General features: G+C 39.5%; 2 protein-coding genes across 2 annotated transcripts in view; one reads left to right on the top strand and one right to left on the bottom strand.

Moving 5' to 3' along the window:
• TRAPPC3L (trafficking protein particle complex 3-like) overlaps positions 1–12,299 on the top strand; it is a 41,370-nt gene extending 29,071 nt beyond the window's left edge. Inside the window, exons 4-5 of the mRNA XM_008567738.1 lie at positions 7,872–8,057; positions 11,723–12,299. Coding sequence (XP_008565960.1) covers positions 7,872–8,057; positions 11,723–11,842 — 306 coding nt within the window. The 3' untranslated portion in view covers positions 11,843–12,299. The remainder of the gene's footprint in view (positions 1–7,871; positions 8,058–11,722) is intronic.
• Positions 26–5,876, bottom strand: FAM26E (family with sequence similarity 26, member E). The gene is made up of 2 exons (XM_008567737.1): positions 5,317–5,876; positions 26–1,204 (listed from the first exon to the last, which is right to left on the bottom strand). Exons 1-2 carry the CDS (start codon positions 5,854–5,856, stop codon positions 815–817), a joined length of 930 nt encoding a protein of 309 aa, XP_008565959.1. The 5' UTR covers positions 5,857–5,876; the 3' UTR covers positions 26–814.
• Positions 12,300–15,250: the final 2,951 nt, after the last annotated feature.

Raw genomic sequence — 15,250 nt, 5'->3', positions numbered from 1 at the left:
TTAAAATCAGAAGGAAACAAATGAGTTTTAGGGTTGAAGAAAGTGCTTTAATATATAATATTAATATATTTATGTTTATATCAAAGCAATCATAAATACATGTATATGTAAATATATATCTGTATATATATATCACCACCATTTTGAATGTAGAAAGTGGTCCATGAAGGCAAAAATGCTAGGGCCCACAGAAGTCATGATGCCCCTTGTCTCCGGGGGCATACTTCCACTGTACAGTGAAAATGTTTGAAAAACCAAATTTTAGGCACCATATTCTTTCAATTGGTTGATTTTGAGGACTGAAGTCTTCAGATTCCAAGGAAATACATTTCAAATGGTAGAATTTCATGCATCCTTGAAAGGCAGTAGGTTAGATTTACAGGACAAGGATTCCTGCTGACCGCAACACATATGCCACTATGTACAGCAGTTTCTGTTAAGAGTACCTTGCTCACTCACAAGCCACTGCTTCTGCTCCCAGACACCATGACTGATGTTTACAGATAGCAGCAGACCCTCTTGCTTGAATCCCTCTGTTGAATCATAAAATCGTAGAACTTGGAGTGGCGTTTTGGCCTACTGAGCCCAGCCTTCACCAGTGCGAGGACACAGTTGTCACCACTCAGAATCAATCTGAGCACATCTTGACACTGTCTGCATGTGAAGGCTCCAAAGCAGTTTCCCTTTGTGTTATTGTCATGTAAGGAAACTCTAAAGTGAGAAAACACAGAGATGCACAGGTCGCTGTTGATATAGTGGGAGGATCTCAGAATGAGCGCACCGCTCGACACGTGAGTCACTGATGGCACATGAGCTACGCATTGTGGGCGGTACCCACAAGGACCATTGTCGTCTCTTCTTCCTCAGGGCTAAGTTCCAGGCCATCCTCCACTACCCTGTGGAGGGTGCTGTAGTGCTGCCATCTCTGCTGGAAAGAATGTAGCTCTGAAGCAGCCTCCCAGGCAGCAAAAGTAGGCATGGGAAAGGCATCTGGCCTCTTGCTTTCAAAAAAGCTTTTCAGGTTCCTCTCACTCAGCTTGTTAGCATACTCCAGAAACATATTTTCCAGCTGCTCCTTCTCCTTTTGTGCATACGTCTTCCAAAAATTCAGCTGAAGGTAGCTAACTTTAGATCTGCAGCGAGCACAGCAAATGGTAAGCAGAGAGAAGAAAGATGCTGAACAGATCAGGCACCATCCCAGGATCTTAGGAAGGAAGAAATATTGAGGACATGTAAAAGCCGTCACTTCTCGGGGAGCTGGGGTAGTGTTACTGGGAAGTTTATAGCTAAATCAATACCACAGTCATCCCCACACCTATTTGAATCATTCATCTTCATGTTCAAACACTTTTTTAACAGTCAAAATGAAGTTAGAGTTTACCTAATTTCTATTCTCCTACCCAACATTGCTGGTATGCAAAGCAGTAACTAGAAGGCAGGCCACTGGAAAAGAGCAAAAAGTATAGATTATTCAAGAGCTGGATAAACCAAGCTCTCAAATAGTATTAGCTATTAGAGGAAAGAATTCCATGCATGAGTAAATGTGGTCATTTGAGCACAGTTCTTTAGCCAGGTGTTTTTAGGCATTGATAAATGCATATATGTGGCTAGTGACCATTTTTCCCATGTGACTTTGCAGAACAAAGAAGCAGACTCTCTCAGAAAGAAATGTCATTACTCACCACCCATGGAAAAGAGAGACAGACATGGTACAATAGGGAAGCTGAAGCTATGAGAATTTAAAGCCTGTCTAAAAGTTGAGGAAAAATTAAGGTCATTCCAAACCTTGAAGATTATTTGTTCTGAATTTTGGTAATTAGAAAAAAAACAAACTCCTCTCAGTATGAATGACTTCAGCTATTTTTTTCTGAATTTTAAAAGTAAAAGTCTTAATAGCTCAACTTCTCTTCTGAATTTTTTTTGTTTTAATCCTGTTTTGCAAATTGGAATTAATTTTATATCTAAAGAACTAACAGATCTCTTTCAAAGAAACTAATAGATCTCTTTTAAAGTGTCTCTCTCTTTTATTTATTTATCTATTTTTGGTGGCTGACTGGTAAGGGGATCAGAGCCCTTGACCTTGGTGTTATCAGCACCACGCTCTAAGTGAGCTAAATGGCCATCCCTCAGAGTGTCTCTTACTTTTAATTTAAATGATCCTACATCTTCCTCAGCAGATGGGCCTATTTGAAAATAGAAACAATCTGCAGATGGACCCACTCAGACCATAACAGAACTGCAAATAAGCTTTAAGTCAGTGATTCCCAACCTCAGACTCAGACCATGGAGTTACTATGAAGGGTTTCAGCCTCTGCATAATGCCACCTCTGGATTGGCAACACTTGGTCTTAAACCTCAGCTTTCCCCTTACTGTGGGTGTTCTCTGTGCCTCAGTTTCCTCAATTGTAATATGGAATTTATCCACGTCAGAGGGTAACTTTGGGGATCCAGTGAAATGATGCTGGGCACACATGCATTCAGTTAGTAGTAGCAATTATCACATGCTGCTATTTTTCAAATGTATATACATTTAGGTAAAAGCATTACTGAGCTCATAGTATCTTTCTGTACTTATCGTTAATTAGTAAGGCACAACTACTATGTAAAAGTCCTCGTATTTACTTTGAATCACTTGTGCTTGGCTGCCTCAGATCCTCTCCTTTCCTTCTTCGTCTACCTTCCTTTTTCCCCACAGCTGGACCTCCTGTAAGGCCATCTCACCTCAGTATCTGAGCCAATTCTGGCTGAGTTATAAACTATTGGGTCAGCTTCAAACCTCCTTTCCCCTTTTGCATAACCTTAGCATTGACCTGCCGTCACCTGAGTCCTGGACACTGAGTCCTCTTGTCCTTCCTCTCTATTCACAATACCCAGAGTTCAACCAGAATGTGGTGAATTTCCCACTATCAGCTGTTTGCACTGTCCCATTTTGGATGAGTTTTCTCGCACAAACCCTGGCAGTTTTCCCATCAACTGGGACCACCTACTCTGTACCAGAAGCTTTGTGCCCATTTATGTTTATTATCTCTAAACCTTCCAAAAACCCTCCAAGGTAGGTGTTATTACCCCCAACTATGAGAAAACTGGGGCTCAGATAGGTTAAACCACTAGCTCTAGGTCATAGCTGGTAAGTGGTAGAGTCACATCCAAGGCCAGCCGACTCCACTACTCCATTTTATCTTCCTTAAGAACAGAGAGTCATCCAGCTGGATTTCATGGTTCTCTGCCCCGCCCGTGGATGAATGTCCTTTTTCCACCCCCACCCACATGCCCAACTGTGTTGTCTCCTGCTATCTGAACCTCTGTGGCCAGCACCTGCTATTGATACAATTCCCTTTGTCCACATTACTCATGCATCCTCTGATAGGAATCAGCCCCAGGTCCTCCTCATTCTGCTGAAAAGTAAACAGGTAGTGTGCCCAGTCAAAGCTATGACAGGATGTGCGTGATTTCCTTATGACTGTGTCTAGAGAAGAAAAGTGTTTGAACCCAGCACTAACTGAATGGAGTCTGGTGCCTGCAGAGGAAACCGTAAATCATTCACTCTGTCAGAACATTTGTAGTTAACATCTTCCTTCAACAAAAGATGGAAGACATTTGCGAACCTGATATGTTTTACCTAAGATATGCTTTATGCATTGAATAAAGATTTTTTTTTTTTTGAGAATTTTTTGACATATCAGTTTAAGAAAAGAGTATGACTATACTGTCAAAACAAAAAACTCAATGAACTAACAAAGAACCTTGTTAGCTAACTACTTAACTTTTCCGTTGGTCAGAGTAAATAAATAAAATTAGTATTTTCTAGTAGCATACAGCACACAGCATCTAACTACTCTTTTTCACCTTTGTTAGGTGTTTGTGTAGCTAGCTGGTTGAGAGACAATTCTTGGGGGAAAGAATGGGAATCGGCAAACTGAAAAAAAACAAAATTGCACACAGATATATAAAGGATGGGAGGAGGTGGGGTGAATAGGAAAAAGGTAGAGAGTATCTTGTAGAATAAAAAGCTAGATAACTCTTTAGAATTTATTTATTTATTTATTTATTTGTCTTTTGTCTTTTTCCGTGTCCGGCAACGGATCGCAACCCTCAGTGTCGCGCCCGTACCAGACCGGGGACCGGCAACGGATCGCAACCCTCAGTGTTGCCCCCGTACCGGACCGGGGACCGGCAACGGGACTGCAACCCTCGGCGTTGCTCCCGCGCCTCGCTCAGCCAGTGAGCGGGAACCAGTCTGTATGTGGGATCCGAACCCTCGGGCGGGAGCGCCGCACTATCCAGTGCGCCACCGGGCCGGCCCTGGAATGTATGATTTTAAAAACAGACTTTGTCTTGATGTGTTATTGTAAGCAAATCCTTGTTCAAAAAGGAAAATTATGCTATTTTAAGTGCATTTATTCTGGAACAAATAGCATTCCTGACAAATTGTGCTTGCTTTGTTTTTGAGAATGCAATTCCTACTACTCAATACAGGAAGTCAGTCTTTTCCCAAGGCCAGAGCAAGGCCGTACATCTGGATTTGTGTTCAAGTACCTGGAAGGATGGCAAGCCACTTCCTTCATCAATTAAGTAAAGCTATGATCTCCTTCTGCTAAACAAAACATTCTCCAAATCTTGAGCTTCTAAAGTAATGTAAGAACTTCTTTAGATGTATAGCATAAATAGTATAAGACATAATCTCCCTAGAGAATATGGTCACTTTTCACTGAAGGTTATTTAAAGACTGCTGATCCTTACTTAGGAAATTCTTCTCAATCTTGACAGTATTCATACATAGAAACAGCAGTTGCAGGAAATCATTCAAGGGAATCTCTACACTAATTATATTACATGCACCTTTGAAAAGTATTAGCTCATTTGGTTCATCACTATTTTACAGGTGAATATGTGTGTGTGTGTGTGTGTGTGTGTGTGTGTGTTTCTCTGAGAAAACAGTTAGGAAATAAATAATTCATAGAAGGGAGTAATTTTTAATTACAGCTCTGCCATTAACACTCAATTTATGATTTAGTGTTATGCATTATTTACAAAGTCAACCCAGAGAGATTGTTTTAAAGTACTTAAGTATTTACATATGCATAACCCAGAGGATATTTTCCTTTGGGAAATTGCAAAGACATAATCCATCAGCAATTTTAGTAAGCCATCCAGCCTCTAAAAGCTTTTCCTGAGATTGTCTTAATGCTGCATTGTGTTTCAATTTCCATTTAGTTTCAAAATATTCTGGCAGGACTCAGACTCAGCCCTGGCTAAAAGGAGGACAGAATACTTCAAGCTCATACCAGGAGAAAAAGCAAGTTTGTCCTTTCTTACCTGAGACTGGGCTTGAAGGGAGAGTTTTATTTCTTCGTTGTCTTTGGGTTGCATGCTAGTTTTGCCACAAGGTACTTTGAAAAGCTCTTCCTGACACTCTTTGGGCTTGCCGTTACAAATCAGTCCCAGGAGTCTTGAACTATTCGTCCCACTCATGGCACATTCATAAAAAGTTCCGTTGAGCAAAACCACAGAAAGCCACATCACTGGAGCCAGCAATGAATTCAGAGTGATCTGGCCGAGGACATAGAAGAAGCGGCAGCTGTGGCCTCTAGGGAAGATCTTCCTGGGATTCACACAGCAGCCTGTGAAGAGTCTCCATGACCTGTTGTTCAGAAAGAATGCCAGGATTAATAACACCCAGGCAGGAGCAAAAACGAAAACCATCCCATAGACCATATTCTCAGTGCTGCAGGGACACTTAAAAGCCACAAATGAAAAGAGACGCTCACTTCCCACAGTCAGTAGAGCCAAGAAGCTGTAGCCTATAACAGATTTTTGGTTAAGAAAGAATTTTAAAATGCCCTGAAAAGCGTCCATGTTGCAGATACACAAAGAGGGAAAATGTTTTGCCCTTGTTATTGACAGAGAAGCTATGGCAGTGTCTGAGAGTGGAGCTCTTTCTTCATTAGAAACAGTCCTCCTTCTCAGACTGACTTCAGCCAGATAAGGAAACAATGTCATTCCTTAGGAATGAGGATTTCCCAATAGTGTTCATATAATGCCTCCTACTGGTGGACACTGGGCCATGAAATTGCAGCCTAAACACTGAGATTTAGAGTAAATTCAAAGTGCACAGCCTCCTTTTTTAGATTGTTTCCATGTGGCTTGGATTGAAAATCAGAAGGAAAGTCTCACTGATAGTCTAGGAATTTTCCAGCGGGAGGAATCAATGTTAGTATAAATGGGTTTCAGCCAATTGATTGGGAGCCAAATAAAATCTCCAAACCTAGAGTTTCATGATGGTTTTTCTCTTGCTATATGATTTAAGATTTGGATGACAAGGATTTGTTTTATATTTTCTTTAACTGTCTAATGTTAGGGACTTGAACCAAATTTTAGGGTTTGGGATACGTGAAATTTACATGGAAAAGTTTAGGGAGGGTTTTGAAGGAAAAACAAAATGAGAAAGGTCCTTATCATTTCTTTCCTAGGCTATTACAGTAACCTTTTGATTAGTGTCTCTGTTTTTGACCTTATGTTCATCCCCACCCACAACCATAAATCCATCCTCCACATTGACACAAAGGAGATCCCTCTAAAACAGAAATCCAAATCTGCTTTAGCCTGTTCACACCTTTGGAGCTCCCCACAGCCCACAAGTTGATAGATGAGACCTCCTCTGAACCTCATCACGGTTTTTCATGCCCGTGGCATGTTCCCGCTACCAAGAGTGTCTTCGCTACCCCCGCACCTCCCACCTTGTCCACCTGGCAAACACTCATTCAACATTCATGTATTCTGGATCTAAACATGTTGTCAAATACAAATCGGTGCTCATTCAATTATTTGTTTTGCAAATGGCTATTGAACTCCCACTGCGAGCCAGGCACTGTGCAGGATAGGCAATGCCCAATAAGTACCTTGAAAGAATGACTTGAATGAATGAATGAATGAATGAAGAATCGCTTAGCACTTCTAATTATAAATAATTTAAGAAAATTATTTCCATTTTCTCTCCTCCACTGCCGTTAATTTTTAAAATTATATTAATTAAGGCACTTGAAATATGACAACATATCAAGCTGACAAACTTCCATTAATAAACTTCAATATCCTGGCCTGTGTTTTGTGGAAAGAAATTGCCTTGGACTAGGAGACTGAACACTTTGGACTACTTCCCTGAATACCAGTTTACTCATTTGTGAAACTACGAGTTTAAAAGAAATAATCTCCAAGATTTCTCCCATTTTTACATTGGAAAGTTCTTCAAGCCCTACAAAACAGCAGACTTTTTTGAGAAGTTAATTTATCACTCATTTATGTGCCTCCCCGCACTACCTTTTGCTCCTTCTCAGAGACTTGTCATCTATAGTAATATGATTCCCTCCACTTCCCAAAATGCATCCTTGGGGCTAATCAACCCCTAGCATCCTCTGCTCAGACCATCACCTCCCTATTGTGGCAGATGTGTCCTGGGTCCCTTCTAATTCAGGACCTTATCCTTTTCTAGGATCAGTGTGACACATATCATGCTGATATATTGATGATTAGTAATATTTTAATTTCTTACTCTTCTAAAGGGTATATATTTTTCAAAAATTTTTTTGCAAACAATGCCTTAATGCAGTAAACCATAGTTTACTTATGCATAAACCATAGTTTTCACAGAAAATTAGTCCCTTAGGATGTTCCATAAAAATAAAGGAATTCAAGACTTTCACATGTCATGGGGTCAATAAGTTGCAAAGCTAAGTGTGAGCCCAGACTTTCTGACAACAGACTTTACATGCTTAACCATTGTGTGGTAATGCCTGTTAACAGGGTATTTGGTTGTCCTACTAATAGACGTTTGTTCTAGACCAAGTTTTAGTAATTTTTTTTTTCTTTATCAGGTTGCTTTCAAGATGTACTTGGGAATTACACCAAGCGTGAGTTGTAACAATTCAAGCAGAAATGAATTTTCCCTGATTCTAGACAAGAATCCTCTGGTGGAGTTTGTGGAGGAGCTCCCTGCTGGGCGATCTTCTCTGTGCTACTGCAACTTACTCTGTGGGATAATCAGAGGTGCCCTGGAAATGGTAAAGCACATTCTTCATTTTGCTGGGTATAGGTTATCTAGTGCCATGTAACAAATTACCTCAAAATGTTGCCGCCTGAAACAAATATTTATCATCTCACACGGTTTCTGAGGATCAGAAATCTGTGAGCAGCTTAGCTGGTTGATTGTGGCTCAGAATCTTTCACAGCTGAATATGTATGCAGTCCAACTATTGACCAGGGCTGCAGCCTCTGAAGACTTGATGAGACTGGAGAATCTACTCCCAACCTCACTCACATAGCCTCAGTGCCTTGCTGGCAGTTGGCTAGAGACTTCATGAAGTTCATTGCCACATAGACCTCTTTGTTGATCTAATCACAACATGGCAGCTTGAGCTGCCAACTCTGGTGCAGTGTGGGAGGGAACTACCTGAGGGCAGGAATAACAGGAGGTGGGGGGTCATTGCAGGCTGTTTTGGAGGCTGAATTATTCTTTGGTTTAACTAAGATAATTGTTAGCATCTGTTAAGTGTCAGGCACTAGGCATGCAAAGATGAACAAGACACCAGTTGCTGCCCTTAGAGAATCTTCTCTCTAGTAGAAAAATCAGATGTATAAAGTGTAAGTAAGGGCTATTGGAGGAACTGGGGCAGGAAAGACTTCCTAGAGAAATTCTGTACTGGCTTTTGAAGGAAAAATAGGAGTTAGGTGAATGGTAGCAGGGGCAAATTGTAATCCAGGTAGAAGGATTGTCATGTCCAAAGGCACAAAAAGAATGCCTCACTCAAGGAACAAGGAACTTGAATTAGTTCAGTATGACTGACATGTGGATCGAAAGAGGGATTGTCATGAAAAAGAGGTTTAAATTCTTTACAGAAGCTGATAAAAGAAGGGATTCATATGACAAGTTTAGGAATTCAGATTTTATATTGAAAGAAACAGAGAGCCAATATAGGTTTATAAACAGGGAAATGATATTTTGAAAACAGTGTTTTAGGAATTTCATTGCTTTGTCAACCAAGTGCAAGTGTACAAAAGGGAGCAAAGCTGGAGGCAGGGAGGAGAGCAGTTAGGAAGCTGCTGATGGTGACCTCGAGTAAAACCAGATAAAGGCCCGACAGTAGCCTGGAAAGAAGACTGATTTGAACAACATTAAATAGGTAGAACAGGTAAGAGTAGGTTACTGGTTGGCTGAAAGGGACAAGATTGGGCAAAAGATTCAGGAATGACTTTTACACTTTCTGAGCCACCTGCAGGGAAGGTTGCTATTAACCAAGACAGCAAAGCTAGGAGGAGTATACTTGGGGTTGGAAGAGACTAAGTGAGGAGTTCAGTTTTGAACCTACTGGGATTGAAGTATCCAACATACATGCACATGAAGATACCACGTAAGCAGTTGTTTATACATGTCTGGAGCTCACAGAGAGATGCCGACAGAAGAGGCATTGGAACTGGCAAAGAATTCATAGAAAGAGTCTGTAGAGCAAGAAGACAAGGGAGTCACAGACAGAACCCTAGAAAGCAACAAAATATAATGAGTAGGTTAAACGAAGAATACGAAGTCTGCAAAGAATACTAAGACAGAGGTAGGATAAATACCAGGAAAGAATGGAGTCAGAGAAACAAGGGAGGAGGATATTTCAGGAGGGAGTGATTAACAAGATCAAGCACAGCAGAGGCCAAGTAAAACAAGACCTGAAAAGCAATCACATTTAGGGCCCAAAAGATCAGGGAGCACCTCGGTAAAAGCTGTTTCAGGAAAGTGGAGGGAGAAGCCAACAATCTTAGACTGATGAGCCAACAGCACCTTAGAAAGAGGTGACAGTCAACAAAGTCTCATTTTTCCAGAAGCTTAGCTATTAAGAATGTTGTGCTATATTGTGACCAAAGTCCAGACATGTATTGACCTACCCAATAAGGAAACATGCATGTGATCTTAAATTATTTGTGATAATTAGGGAAATAATAGAGTCACAGGTAATCCAAAAGTATGAAACAATAGAAATGATGTGTTATTCACACAGATCTTCCACGCTTCTACCCTAGCATTTTTTCAGGCTTGTCCTACAGTCGGTAGCCATGAGATCAAGGAAGGGAAAGGGTAGAGTTCTGGGAGTTTATGGCAAAGGCAGAAACTATAAAACTAAGTCAAAAAATAGGGTAGAGAAGTCTTCAGCTTGCATAGATAACAGTTGATTATATATGCTGAATGACAGATAGGTATCAGACTTCATGTGGCCCCAAATATCCAAATAGTAGTCTCCTTGTTATTTTCATTGATTTTCTATTAAATTTTGATAATGACATTAAAAATCTTATGTAAGAAAAAGTTAAGAGTGGATTTAGTTTCTATATTTCAAAGTGCAATCTATATCCTTCTATTGCATGGTAGGCATCACAAAGCATGGTTTTTGCACCCAGTAGGATCCAGATAATTTGGCACACTAAGGTATATGGTTTACCAAATCCAGACTGGTTGGCTAAGCAATTCTTTGTGAGAGAGAGGACTCAGATAAGATTCAATAAATATGAATTAATTGCCTGCCAAACCCAGGTATTTTTCACTTATTACTTGCTTTTACTAGGTACAGTTGACCTCTGAATCCGTGGGTCCCACAAACATGGATTCAATCAACCATGGATCAAAAATTGGGGGGAAAAGAAAGAAAAGGATGGTTGCATCTGTACTGAACATGTATAGACTTTTTTTCCTTGTCATTATTTTCTAAATAATACAGTATAATAACTATTTACATAGCATTTACATTGTATTAGGTATTATAAGTAACCTAGAGATGATTTAAAGTATACGGGAGGATGGTCATATGTTATATGCAAATACTGTGTCATTTTATGTAAGGGACTTGAGCATCCATGGACTTTGGTATCCACTGCAGGGGGAGGGGGGAAGTCCTGGAACCAATCCCCCCACAGATACCAAGGGACAACTGCACTTTCACTTATTTATCTTATTTATCCCTGTGACTTAAAATAACTCTGAGGAAATATTCTATTGAGAGTGAGTCAGCAATATCATGTTCTGTAAACACATTTTAATGAATAGAGAAGTAATCCCTAAGGGCTTACTTCAAGTGTCTGGGAAACGAGAAATGCTTTACAGAGGAAAAGGCCTGAAAATCAAATATTCATGTCCATAATTTCAATCTTTAATCTTACATTTATAATTTATTGACTTGATATTTTTTCAAAGCTCTCAAAGCCATAAATAATTGCTAAATGTTGTTAAGACAAGTGATTATGTTATTTAGCTAAGACGGAATGATTCATGGCAAATCAGTTTGGGAGAAATCATTTAAGGATCCATTTATCCTTGGAGGTTCTGCTTGACCAAGCACATTGGGTCGAGGCTCTCCATGACTTGGGAATTTTCCTGATATGGATGCATAGTTTAATCTTACACTGGGAGCAAAGCTTGGCACGGGTCCACATGTTCAGGCATCCCAGTCAACCAAGTCTGGCCAGGCCTGCATGGCCTTCCATTTACAGATTCCCACCATGGACCTGACACACAGCCAGATCCTCTCTGAAGGATGCACAGTAAAGGGCCCTTCATCTGCAGAACAAGGTCTTTTTTATCATTCCATAAGGAAAGTAAATAAAGCTGGAAACAGACTGAGAGAAATTTAGAGAGCTTTAAAAAAAAAATGAATGACGCAGGCATGTTTTTTTTTTTTTTCTTTCCTAGGTTCATTTGGCTGCTGATGTTACATTCTTGCAAGACAGACTAAAAGGCGACAGTGTGACAGAAATAGGAATAACATTTCTAAAAAAGCTAGATGAGAAAAAATACAGAAGGAAAAAATGAAGAATAGCATGCAAAATTCCACAGGGTGGCTAGTTGTGGAGTTAATATTAGCTAAACATGTATAGCCATAGAGATTTTGAATTGCTTAATAGCATGGACTTTGAAAGGCTTAAAAATCAGCCAGAAATTTGAAATGCATGGCATGAGGATTTAATGTTTCTTTTTTAATATTGCTTATAAATTGCATATTTTCAATCTCATGTCTACAAGATCTCATATACAAATAACTCTTTATAGGATAGCAAGCATAAATTCCACATATTATACAATCCATCCTCAAAGAGTCTATTCATTCCATTTACTTATGGTAAGAGAGAAAATGCACCATATATACAAACAGTTGATGAATTTGTCACTTTTCACTGGAAAAATGGATGAAATAATACAGCATAGAGTTCACTATATATAGACAGCTTCTAGATACTGTATATTGCATTCTCTGTAGAAACAATTCCATTTGTAACACTTTTTCATATTTTTCAGAAATTGTGGATGTGACTTTTCTCATACTCATGTATTAACTTTGCTTATAAAGCTTCAGCCTTCTGAGGCTACCTTTGATTTATAATGACCAAAGCAAGCTGTTTATTTGGATGATAATTCTAAAACATTTAAAAATGGCATTTAATTTTATTTCATTTAATTTTTAATTTTAATTTTTAGATAGCTGGCATGACCCAAATTTCTTCCTTTTCTCATGAAATATTACTGATGGTCAGGCCAGGAAATCTCTAAAATGGGAGGTAAATAATGTTCTTTGAGAATACTTTTTACCTCAAAGCTTATTCACTTAGAATTTTTACTAACATTTTTATCCCCTAAAAATATTCTGTGACCAGAACATTTTTAAAATTCAAAATGTACTGGATTAAATAAACAATAATCTTCATCAGACCATCAGCACACAAGGACAGCCTACAAGGCAGCCCAGAATCTACTGGGCTCAGCAGGGAACTCAAATTACCAGTAAAAGACACAATTAGTGTGACACCATCAGTTAAAACTGGTGTAAGTGATATGGTAGTGCAGACATCAACCAAGACTCAGGAGTTTGAAGATCCAGTTCTGTTTCTAGTGGCTTCAGCTGATCCTGACTGGTGACTGATCCTGGACAAAGCACATAATCTCTCAGCTTCTCTCTCTCTCTCTCTCTCTCTCCCTCCCCCCCATGCTTTCCCCCCTCCCACCCCACCACTTTAAAATATGGGGATTGTACATGATAAATATCTAAAACTAAATGTATATTTAAATGACATAAATGACCACTGAAATTTCACATTTTTGGTCTTTAGAAGACTACTGTGAAATTGTCCGTTCCCCACCTACCCAGCTCTCTCTTCAAAAGGACATTGAGATAGGCATAAAGGACCAAATAGTGTCACTAGAGTAACTGCAGCATCAATGGATGGTCTTTAAGCCTGTTCCACAGAAAACCAGGAGTAGAATCTGGAAGGAGCAGCTGTCTGATATCAGAAGGGATATCATGATGTCGTGTATTTTAGGCAGATTGCCTCCAGAAGAATGCTTGCCTACAATCTATCCCAAAGCTTCTTTTCAGGATTTTTCCATCTTCTGTTCAGTTGCCTCCTTCTCCTGTATAGTACACTCACCCCTCCAGGAATCCAAGATATTCATGTCTAAGGGCCTCCCTCTTAAATCAGCACCAAACTAGCTCCCTTGAAAATGTTTCACAAGTTGGAGGATGCTCCTACCTGTCTACGCCTCCCTCTCCTTTCTCTCCCAGCCCAACCATTGAATCTTCTTCAGCCCAGTGTTTTCATTACCCACCCCTGAAGGCAGCTTAATCTGATATTCTCAGTGATGTTGTATTAAAATTGATGAGGTCTTCAGGATGAGGTTCATTCTACTTCCCTTGTTTTTCTCAGCCCAGAGGGAAGAGAATCTCTTAGATTTGAATTTATGCTATAAAAGGTGACATATGTAACTAAGAGAATGGCTTGTTTGCATTCAACAGATGCTTTATCCTGAAGATTGTGAGAATCTAGAAATTGCTGTTTATTAGAATTATGAGAGCCACATATATAATTCTAAATTTTCTAATAGCCACATTAAATAAGTAAAGATAAACAGGTGACATTGATTTTAATATTAATACTAATTATCCAAAATATTATTTCAACATTATCAATATGAAAGTTATTGAGACATTTTACATTCTTTTTTATACTAAATCTTTCAACTCCAGTGTGTACTTTATACTTCTAGCACATCTCAGTTCATGGTAAATTTTCAAAGGTTGAAGTGAAATGTAGTCCTGCCAAAACAAGAAAGTTGTGTTTAGTGGTGCATAGTACCTTCAGTTTTTAAATTTAAATTAATTGAAAGTACACTAAATTTAAAATTCATTCACACTAGTCACATTTTAAGTATTCAATAGTCACATGTGTTTAGTAGCTACTGTAAAGAACAGCACAGGTCTTGAATTTTTAGTCAAAGGTCCATTGGGTCTTCTTGACCTTTGACCTAAAGAATGAATGGAAAGACTTAGGATAATGGAGGAGAGAAGAGACAGATAGAAAAGAAAAAAGGGTAAAGAAAACCAGGAGAGTCTGTCAGAGATTCATGAGATGTTTTCTCTCTGCCACCTGAGTGGCAACACATAGAAACAATAAAGAAAGGTTGCACATGGTCCCCTGAACTCCAAGTGTATTACTATGATTTGAGTGTCCCCTCCAAAACTCATGATGAAATTTAATTGCCATTTGTATCAGCCATTTCTGTTGCTTATAACAACATACACAGAACAGGGAAATTTATAAGAAAATGAAATTTATTGCTTACAGTTTCAGAGGATGGGTAGGCTACAGTGCAGGTAACACATCTGAAAAAGGGTCTTGGTGGTAGCAACGGTGATGGCAGGGTATCACATTGCAGAAATGGTGGATCAGAGGGAGTGGGAGAGAGACCAACTCCTCATTCACTCTCCTTTTATAGCCCTCAGAACCACGCCCCTGACCACCAGTATTAATCCATTCACTATGGCATGGTCCTACAATCTAATCACCTCTTCAAGGCCCCATCTTTCAATTACCATAATAGGATTTCCCACCCTCAACAATTACAGCAGGGATCAAGTTTTGAGGGGGACATTCAACTCAAGGCACCATCGTAACAGTATTAAAAGGCAGAGTCTTCAAGAGGTAATTAGGTCGTGCGGGCTCTGCCCTCATTAATGGATTAATGCCATTATAATGGGATTGGGTTCTTGATAAAAAGGATGAATTTGACCCAATTTCCTCTCTCTGTCTCATGCACTTGCTTTCATCTTTCACCTTCTGCCATGGGATGACCCTTGCCAGATGCTGGCACCATGCTCTTGGACTTCCCTACCTCCAGAACCAGAAGCCAAGTAAACTTCTGTTCTTTATAAATGACCCAGTCCATGGT

This window comes from Galeopterus variegatus, unplaced genomic scaffold, assembly GCF_000696425.1.
Source record: "Galeopterus variegatus unplaced genomic scaffold, G_variegatus-3.0.2 Scaffold342, whole genome shotgun sequence".
Taxonomy (NCBI): Eukaryota; Metazoa; Chordata; class Mammalia; order Dermoptera; family Cynocephalidae; genus Galeopterus; species Galeopterus variegatus.
This window is presented reverse-complemented; position numbering and strand designations above follow the sequence as displayed.

Bases quoted from the DNA above. Each gene is read 5' to 3' on its own strand.
- FAM26E (XM_008567737.1), bottom strand. From the start codon at position 5,856: ATGGACGCTTTTCAGGGCATTTTAAAATTCTTTCTTAACCAAAAATCT. The intron at 1,205-5,316 runs GTAAGAAAGGAC...TTCCTTCCTAAG, and splicing joins CCCTTCAAGCCCAGTCTCAG to ATCCTGGGATGGTGCCTGAT.